This window comes from Vipera berus (assembly GCF_964194415.1).
Source record: "Vipera berus genome assembly, chromosome: 6".
Classification (NCBI taxonomy): Eukaryota; Metazoa; Chordata; class Lepidosauria; order Squamata; family Viperidae; genus Vipera; species Vipera berus.
In genome coordinates this window covers 60,774,011-60,783,994 of record NC_138208.1, presented here as the reverse complement: position 1 = coordinate 60,783,994, position 9,984 = coordinate 60,774,011, and the positions used below count along the sequence as shown (strand labels likewise).

The 9,984-nt window shown below is 40.5% G+C and overlaps 2 protein-coding genes across 2 annotated transcripts in view; one reads left to right on the top strand and one right to left on the bottom strand.

The window, feature by feature from the left end:
• Window positions 1-51: 51 nt before the first annotated feature.
• On the bottom strand, window positions 52-4,402 carry SNU13 (small nuclear ribonucleoprotein 13). Its single transcript, XM_081332019.1, has 3 exons — window positions 4,289-4,402; window positions 2,342-2,462; window positions 52-921 (listed from the first exon to the last, which is right to left on the bottom strand). Exons 1-3 carry the CDS (start codon window positions 4,289-4,291, stop codon window positions 659-661), a joined length of 387 nt encoding a protein of 128 aa, XP_081188145.1. The 5' UTR covers window positions 4,292-4,402; the 3' UTR covers window positions 52-658.
• Window positions 4,403-6,355: 1,953 nt separating this feature from the next.
• The window catches only part of MEI1 (meiotic double-stranded break formation protein 1), a gene marked incomplete at its 5' end in the record, with an annotated part of 45,657 nt that continues 42,028 nt past the window's right edge, over window positions 6,356-9,984 (top strand). Inside the window, one exon of the mRNA XM_081330637.1 lies at window positions 6,356-6,493. Within this exon, the coding sequence (XP_081186763.1) occupies window positions 6,356-6,493 (138 nt within the window). The remainder of the gene's footprint in view (window positions 6,494-9,984) is intronic.

Sequence of the window (9,984 nt, the reverse complement as noted above, 5' to 3'; positions counted from 1 at the left end):
CCCATTGAAGATTTGTTTTGCAGCAGACAGACTTAAAGCAAGGATATGCAACATTCAAGTAGAGGTGAACAATATGAAGTCCCTATTTGGATCCCAAGCATCCTGAGGTCATGTCACTGAAATTCACTGGTAAACTTGCTGAATTCTGATAGAGCAAGTTCAGCCCATTTCCTGAACATTTGGTGGTTTTAGGATAGAAATTCAGGCAGGTTCTGTGGGAAGCCTCCAATTCCCACCCTCAAAATCCATAAAAAAGGAAGTTGAAAACATTTGACCATGCTACAGGGTTTCCAGGTAGTCCCCATCCTTAAAGTCAGCAAGCTGCTCACCAACTTCAGCAATTTGGGATTAGAACTCTTTCTAACTCAAACTTTCACAAATCTTTACCTCTTGTCATTACTGCCTAGTAACTGCAAATTATTGTCCTAAATATTATGAGCATGAATTTGTCTCGACTTAAAAGAACACAATCTCTAATTATGGTCCTAAACAGCAACCCATGACTGAAGAAAGTAATCCACTAGATTTAAAAACCTAATAAAATTTATTAATCATTTATATGGCCATCCATCTTACAAGAGCATGACTTACATTGTAAAACAATAGCTGTTAAAATATTCATATAAAGTCTTGGTTTTTTGAGTTACTTCTCTCAGATTTAGACCAATAGTCTTTCAATAGATTGTTGGACAGAATTAATTTGAGGTTTGAGTTGTGAGCCTTCTTTGATAGTAATGGAACAGGCAATAACAGGCCGAGAAACACCACATGCCCGTCCTAAGGCTTGCTTGGAACGCACAAACACATAGGGCACATTCTTGTCTTCACAAAGTAGTGGGAGATGAAGGATAATTTCAAGAGGTTCAGCATCTGCAGCCATCACAATGAATTCTGCAATTCCTCTATTCAAAGTTTTAGTGGCTGTGGAAAGGGAAATCAATATTAATTACTATCAGGCACTCATGCAATAGTATTCTATAGTTCATTCTGCTCTTTTGCTCCAAGATTTGTGTTCATCTTAATCAAGTATACTTTCAAGTATCTTTTCACATTGTGGGATTTGCCTAGTGGTTATTATCACTGAAGAAATAGCTTAATGCTTGCAAATCAATAAATTGAATATCTGGCTGCATCTTTCTGAGGGCTTCATTGTATGAGTACAAGTTCTCACCCAAACACATGGCAAGTTAAATGCCTTTGGGGAACTGACCTATCTTAGAAAGGGCATAATACAAACCAGTATATTATGCAGCATTCCAAATATTTCCCATATGGGGACTTCTTTTAACAATGAAAGCAAACACTCAAAAAAGTTTTATTTTTATTCATTTTATTTTTATTTTCAGTGCTATCTGATGCCAATTATTTGTGTTCAGCACATTTGAGGAAATACCAGTAATAGGCTACCACTAAGGAGAAGTATCAATATGTTTAAGGATATATTTAATTAAGGGTCAGGACTTCCTGTAATCATCATCTCGACCATCTGGTAATAACTGGTAGATCTGTTCCTCTTTATTTCCTTTCCACTTACTAAGTGCAATACATTATCTAATGCAGTGGTGGCGAACCTATGGCATGCGTGCCAGAGGGGGGCACTTGGACCCCTCTCTGTAGGCATGCGCACCTTGCTCTTTGGCTAAGTTCGCAGGAAAAAGCCATTTCTCAAGTCCCTTCCTAGCCAAAACAAGCCTCCGGGGCGAGCGCGCTATTTTCAGCTTTGAATTATATCAAATCTGACACCAGAAATAGACTAACCGATGACCTGAGTGCTGCATGTGTTGCTCTCAAACTTACAAAGTATAAGCCAAGATTAGACAAATTATCAGCGTGCATACAACAGCAAAAATCACATTAATTGTTCAAAAGCATGCCAAATGCAAACTTTTACCTTTCAGTAAAAAGTTGTATCATTGAAAGCTTTGTTATTGTGTTTTTCTTTTAAGACAAAAGATGTTAACGTATGAGTTATTTTTTCTAAACTAAAAACTTAGCATTCAGATTAAATTGCCATGTTGGCACTTTGCGATAAATAAGTGGGTTTTGGGTTGCAGTTTGGGCACTCAGTCTCTAAAAGGTTCGCCATCACTGATCTAATCCATCATTTGTCAACTTTTATTTGGTTTAGCTGTTAAATTCTTGTAGTTTGCTGAGTTCTTATGACTATCTTCAAACATACTGAATTCTGAATTAAGTTTCTCTTAGTTTCTTGCCCTTGAGTAATGTATTTAAAATGTTTTTGATTACTTTGGGCAAAGTATTTAAAAGGAGACACCACCCCCCCCCAAACATCCATATAATAACATTTTGATAAAGGCACATTTTTAAAGGCAGATTTCACCTTCGTTGGCTCCTTTGCGTAACTGTTTGTAGTTACAAGACTGCTGTACAAGATCCAGTAGTGTCTTGGTGAGCTGAGCATCTGCAAGAGGATAAGCTTTTGGATTTACTTCTGCCTCAGTCTGTAGAAAAATATCAGAATTTGAGCTACAGAAAACAGCATTTCTTCCTCAACTGCCTATCTTAACTATTCTAAAGAACATAACTGTATTTGTGCCAGGTGAATCTTCCATTATCAGAATTGTTGTATTTGCTAATTCCCTTTCATAAGCAATCTCCAAAAGTCACTTCGAAAAACTTTCTATTTTTTTACTATAACATATTCAAGAGCAGGTAGAGACAATGGCAAGGGTTTTTTTCCTAGACTTTCTGATGAAATGCCAACTGCAGCTTTATCTGAAACAGGATATCCTGAAAATAGTCACTCATGTTTTAGACCACTACTGGTATTCACTGAATATGGGATGCTCTTTAAGATCTCCCCAAACTTCAGCTTGTCAGAATGATATTGGTCAATGATCAGTCATGAGTGTCATGTTACACCTTGGTATAGAAACTGCACTTATTACTAAATGTTTTCAAATGCAATATAAGGCAGCAGTTATGATCCACAAAGTCCTACAGCTTTGGGCTTTAGGGATCACCTTTTCCCACAGATTCTTCTGATTCTATCAGAATCACTAGGGATGACCTAGTAAAAGTCCCTGCCCCCCTCAGGAGAGGGGCCAGCAGCATTTTTCATCACACCTCACCTTGAGAAAGGGAAGACACCTTCCCTCCCCATCTTCATGGTTTTCTGAAAGCAAGTGGAAACAGCTGGTTCAGATCTTCAAGGATTAATTGTACCAGTGGCACTTTTATTTAATGTTTAACATACTACTTTTAACAAAAAAATTAAATCAAGCCTTAATTGGATTGCCATTTTAATATATTGACTTGCATTTATATTTAAGTTCTGCAAGCTCCCTTATTTCAAGCAGTTGACAACTCTCATAAATATGAATAAATACTACCAAAAGGTGCTAGCTCCCATTCTTGAGTACAGAGTTTGATCTAGCATCTACAGATAGACAAAAAAACACGGTTCTGGACTGAAAAAGGCTGAATTTGTATTTATGCAGCCATGAAGGAAACGGATTCATACGAATCCTGCTACAAATACTTGGGTATTTCCAGAGAAAGCTGTTAGGACAGACATGTCAAACACAAGGCCCGGGGGCCGGATCCGGCCCGCGAAGTGGTTTCATGTGGCCCGCGAAGCCATCCTGGAAACAGTGAGGGAACAGCCCCCACTGCCTTGGCCCTGGCCCAGAGACCCTCCTCCTGCCAGAGACCCTCAGATCTGTCCCACTCCTGCTCAGGCCCCCATAGGCACCCTTGATGCGAACGATGTAGAGCTGGCCACGCCCACCCAGTAGGCCATATGCACTCTAGCCACGCCCACCCAGTAGGCCACGCCCACCCTGGCCATACCCACCCGGCCCCCTGAGGGCAACTGCAATGCTGATGTGGCCCTCAATGAAATTGAGTTTGGCACCCCTGTGTTAGGAGAACAAAGTAGGCTATCCCATTATGCATTTCATATTCAATACCACAATGATAAAAATAAAAGGGATCCATCGCAAAAGCACCGATTCTTGTGGCATGAGATTTAATATTCCAACCTCAGCATAATAGTAAAAACAGACTGGGATTATTCCAGTGAGCACGATAATTAAAAAATAACAGAGGAAGGCGCCGGGTGCTGCATGCAAGGAGTCTTGATTAGCACGTGATTTCATTGGTGCATGTATGGAAACGGAGGCTGAGCGTGCCCGGCTAAGCGTCCTCCGCGTGGTCTCCTGGGCTCGCGCTCTCCTCCACGCTGCACAAGTGCTGTCAAGTTTCGGCATTTTCACCCTCAACTAGCGCCTTCGCTTTCCGCAATGTCTGGATTTGGCCCACTCACCATTTCTGCTAAGTAGAAGTTTCACCCGAAGATTCTGCGCTGGATCCCCTCGGCCCGAAAGCTTCACGGAGGAAAAACGTGAAATACGCGGATACATAAGATAGACGCGCTCCAGGAAGTGACGTTGGAAAAGAGCGGCCGTCCGCAGGAAATAGGATGCAGACCTCAAAGATTTCTCAGCTCCTGCAAGTGCGACCTCTACCTTTGGCTGATTGTTTTACAGAAAACTCGCGTAGAGAAGTGGCTTCGACCTAAAATATTGATCGTATTCAGATTCCCTAACGGTGACATTTACAGAACCTAATGGGCCGTGTTTCCACGTTCACTCATTAGCAATTGTCATTTATACACAACTGTTAATTACATTTACAAGTACATGATATGATTGATATAGCATCTAGTTTCAGCAACAATAAAAACATTATGTCGTGTTTTTTTTAATAGGTTAAAGATGACGCGCTTAGCAGTTCTTCCCTGCTGGGGAAGGCTGAACTTAAAAAGTCTATGGAGATTCTCAGTCTCCATTAGAGAATTGAAGCGTCTTCAAAGAAAAATAAAGTCCAGCTGCCTCTTGAAAAACCACCTTTGGGACTGGACTTAAAAAGAAACTGGGTGAATGGGGGCTTGAACAGCGTTTCTGTAGCTTGAATTGAGAGATTAACCACTGTATCAAATGAATCAAAACACTGCTAACAAATAATTGTCCCTTCCATGTCCAAATGTTATCTTGTATAGATGTTAGAATAACTGTCTAGTGCTGAATGCTAGATCTAAATCCATTCATCAAAATTTTGTGTATGTGACAAACTGAGAAATTTTCCATAACAGTGTGATAGCAATTATATTGTTTTTTAATCTCTCAGTTTTTAAGCAACTGGCAGAAATTAAACAGGTACAATGTACTTGGGGTAACTCATTAAATACTTGAAACAATTAAAAAGCATATGTCCCATATTGTGATATCTCTACCATCTGATTATACAAGTAGCATAATCTTTAGTTCTTTGACAACGTAGTTTTGTGCATGGTTTATACAGTACATGAGTCCTGGAGAATGTGGTATTGTTGCCTAAGGGTATATTGGACCACCTGGAAATTGAAGTTCCACATACTTGGAAATTACCAAAGCAATGAAACCTGGCATGAGATTTTAATTTATAGCACACTTTTCTTCCCTCTACAAAGAGTGCTTATTGTTTGAAACAAACAAGAATATTTGATAATAATAATAGTCAAGTTATACAAATGTAAATAACTCGTTATTAGAATGCAGCACAAGGCATTTAGAGATGCTTGTTGAACAAGTGATGCACAATGCATTTCTGAGTAAATATGCTTTAGAGTATGCTATATTATAATCCTTTAGTATTTATTTAATGCATATATTGAACAATAAAAACATGAAACATATATTTCTTAAATGAAATCCTATATATTAGGTTAAAATGAAGCTTTTAATTATAGTCCTGTTGTGTCTTTGTACCTGAAGTACAAATATGCTCTGTTACCATTTTTTTCCTGCTATGGCCCCCATGGTGTTACCTTCATCTTGTCCTCAGCTTATTAGGGAGACATGCTTAAGTCATTAAAGTAGTATTTCCCTGCCTAGTCTAACCCAGGTCAAAAGCATCCTGAATGTGTATTTAGGCTTTATTATCACTCATCTTGAAATCAGGTATGACTGTTGTGACTTGAAACAGAAGCAATAGAAGGATTCGCAATATGACAAAAAAATTCATAATTCATGCTGCATTTTTTTACGGATTCAAGGATTGATGGATAATAGTATCATTTCGTACAGGGGGAAGACCCTTAACATCTAAGAGATCAACACAAACCAGATCAAACATCAGGGTAATCTACTAATGGAGAAACAGCCACCTTAATAAAGAGCTAGTGCTGAAAGCACGATTCCCCTTGTGCGCGAGCCCTTCGGGCGCTGTCATCGCAATCACCATAGCAATTGATGGTGATTTTGAAGCGCGCTTGCGTTAAACTATCCCGCCAAATTTATACCATCTTGTCTACAGTTGCCACTGTGCGTGGAAGAGCGCGTGAGGCGGCGAGATGGCAGGCTTCGCCCCAGAGCCTTTAGTCTGCGAGCGATTCCACTCGCGGCACGACCTTCACTGGCTGCTGGAGTTTTTGCCTTCGCCGCTCTGCTTGGCCTGCGCCATTGAGACGCTGAAGGAGGACGGGATCTCGGTATGTGCGCCAGCGTGCTGGCTTTGAGACTGAACGACATTCCCTATTTTCCTCTTCGTGTTCTCACTCTTCATTGCCCCGCGTTAGTTCACAATTCTTCCTGTTCTAAGCTCAAAGAATCAGCTTCATAAGGAAGCAATGGGAGGGGTGTGTGTTTGTGTGTGTGTATGGTCATTTTTTTTAGTCGGACGTGTGTGTTTTTTAGTTATGAAGTCCGTTAGGGAACAAATACATTGTCTTTAGAATAGCAATATTATAAACTGTAAAAAGAAAATGCATACATAAAACCAGAATTTGTAACTATTTATTTGCTCACTCTACTAACCCTGGACTATAAAATGTTTCTTTTTAAATGGGATGAGAGAAAAAACACTGTAATAGTAACATAAACCTGGCAGGTCCTGGCATATGGAAATCATTCTGCCTCTATGGATTGTTTATTTCTGAGTTCTAGCTCAGGGCCCCTTCATGGATTACTGCCTTGTCGTGGCGAAGGGGCTTGCGTAATTCAATGAAGCTATGAGCTATGCCGTGCAGGGCCACCCAAGATGGACAGGCCATAGCAGAGAGTTCTGACAAAACGTGATCCACTGGAGAAGGAAATGGCAACCCACTCCAGTATCTTTGCCATGAAAACCCCATGGACAGTAATAATAATAATAATAATAATAATAATAATAATAATAATAATAATAATAATAATAATAATAATAATTATAAAGTTTGAAGGGATCTTGGAGGTCATCTAGTCCAACCCCCTGCTCAGGCAGGAAACCTTATACCAAAAGGAAAAAAGATATGAAGCTGAAGATGAGTCCCTCAGGTCGGAAAGCGTCCAATATGTTACTGGGGAAGAGCAGAGGGCTAGTAGTGCCAGAAAGAATGAAGCTACTGGCCAAAGCCGATAGGACGCTCAGCTGTGGATGTATCTGGTGGTGAAAGGAAAGTTCGATGCTGTAAAGATTTTTTCTCCATAGGAACCTGGAATGTAAGACCCATGAATCAAGGCAAGCTGGACGTGGTCAAACAAGAGATGACAAGATTGAATATCAACATCTTAGGAATCAGCGAATTAAAATGGACAGGAATGGGTGAATTTAATTCAGATGACCATCACGTATACTACTGTGGGCAAGAATCCCTCAGAAGAAATGGAGTAGCCTTCATAGTCAATAAAAGAGTAGGAAAAGCAATACTGCGATACAATCCCCAAAATGACAGAATGATCTCAGTTTGAATCAGTCTATGCCCCAACCACCGGTGCTGAAGAGGATGAAATTGACTGGTTCTATGAAGCCCAACAGTACCTTATAGAACTAATAGCAAAAAATGATGTCCTTATCATCATGGGAGATTGGAATGCTAAAGTAGGAAGCCAAAAGATAACCGGAATAACAGGCAAGTTTGGCCTTGGAGTACAAAATGAAGCAGGGCACAGGCTGATAGAATTTTGTCAAGAGAATATGATGGTCATAGCAAACACTCTTTTCCAACAACCCAAGAGATGGCTCTACACATGGACATCACCAGATGGTCAACACAGAAATCAGATTGACTATGTGCTCTGCAGCCAAAGATGGAGAAGCTCTATACAGTCAGTAAAAACAAGACCAGGAGCTGACTGTGGCTCAGACCATGAGCTGCTCGTGCAAAATTTAGGCTTAAACTGAAGAAAGTAGGGAAAAGCACTAGGCCACTCAGGTATGAACTAAATCATATCCCTGATGAATATACAGTAGAGGTGACAAATAGATTTAAGGAATTAGATCTGATAGACAGAGTGCCTGAAGAACTATGGACAGAGGTTCGCAACATTGTACAAGAAGTAGCAACTAAAACCATCCCAAAGAAAAAGAAATGCAAGAAAGCAAAATGGCTGTCTGAGGAAGCTTTGCAAATAGCTGAGGACAGGAGGGAAGCGAAAGGCAAGGGAGAAAAAGAAAGATACACCAATTGAATGCAGAATTCCAGAGAATAGGTAGAAGAGATAATGCCTTCTTAAATGAACAGTGCAAAGAAATAGAAGAAAACAATAGAATAAGGAGGACTAGAGATCTCTTCAAGAAAATTGGAGAGATGAAGGGAACGTTTCATGCAAAAATAGGCATGATAAAGGACCAAAATGGCAGGGACCTAACAGAGGCAGAAGAGATTAAGAAGAGGTGGCATAATTACACAGAAGAACTATACAAGAACGAGCTTAACATCCCAGATAACCACGATGAGGTGGTCACTGACCTCGAGCCAGACATCCTAGAATGTGAAGTGAAATGGGCCTTAGGAAAGCTGAGCAACAACAAAGCTAGTGGAGGTGACAGTATTCCAGCTGAGCTATTCAAAATCTTAAAAGACGGAGTAAAAGTGTTACACTCAATTTGCCAGCAAATTTGGAAAACTCAACAGTGGCCACAGGATTGGAAAAGATCAGTTTACATTCCAATTCCAAAGAAAGGCAGTACCAAAGAATGTTCAAACTATTGCACCATTGCACTCATTTCACATGCTAGGAAAGTTATGCTTAAAATCCTACAAGCTAGACTCCAGCAGTATGTGGATCGAGAACTGCCAGAAGTACAGGCAGGATTTCGAAGAGGCAGAGGAATTAGAGATCAAATTGCCAACATACGCTGGATCATGGAGAAAGCTAGGGAGTTCCAGAAAAACATCTACTTCTGCTTCATTGACTATGCTAAAGCATTTGATTGTGTGGATCACAACAAACTGTGGCAAGCTCTTAAAGAGATGGGAGTGCCAGACCATCTTATTTGTCTCTTAAAAAATCTATATGCTGGTCAAGAAGCAACAGTGAGAACTGGACATGGAACCACTGACTGGTTCAAAATTGGGAAAGGAGTCCGGCAAGGCTGTATACTGTCACCCTGCCTGTTTAACTTATATGCAGAGCACATCATGAGAAAGGCAGGGCTAGATGAATCAAAAGTTGGAATTAAGATTGCCGGGAGAAATATCAACAACCTAAGATATGCAGATGATACCACTCTAATGGCAGAAAGTGAAGAGGAACTAAAGAGCCTCTTGTTGCGAGTGAAGAAGGAGAGTACAAAAGTTGGGTTGAAACTGAACATTAAGAAAACCAAGATCATGGCATCTGGCCCTCTCAATTACTGGCAAATAGATGGGGAAGAAATGGAGGTAGTGACAGATTTTATTTTCCTGGGCTCCAAGATCACGGCAGACGGGGACTGCAGCCAAGAAATTAAATGACGTTTGCTCCTGGGGAGGAAAGCCATGGCAAACCTAGACAGCACACTAAAAAGCAGAGACATCACCCTGCCAACAAAAGTCCGTATAGTCAAAGCTATGGTCTTCCCAGTTGCAATGTATGGCTGTGAAAGTTGGACCATCAGAAAGGTTGAGCGCCAAAGAATTGAGGCCTTTGAACTACGGTGCTGGAGAAGACTCCTGTGAGTGCCTTGGACTGCAAGGCGATCAAACCAGTCAGTCCTAGAGGAGATCAACCCTGACTGCTC

What these genes read in the sequence shown, in the direction of transcription:
- SNU13 (XM_081332019.1), bottom strand. An exon ending in ACGCAAAGGAGCCAACGAAG is followed by an intron (nt 922 to 2,341) that starts GTGAAATCTGCC and finishes CCCTTTCCACAG; the next exon opens with CCACTAAAACTTTGAATAGA.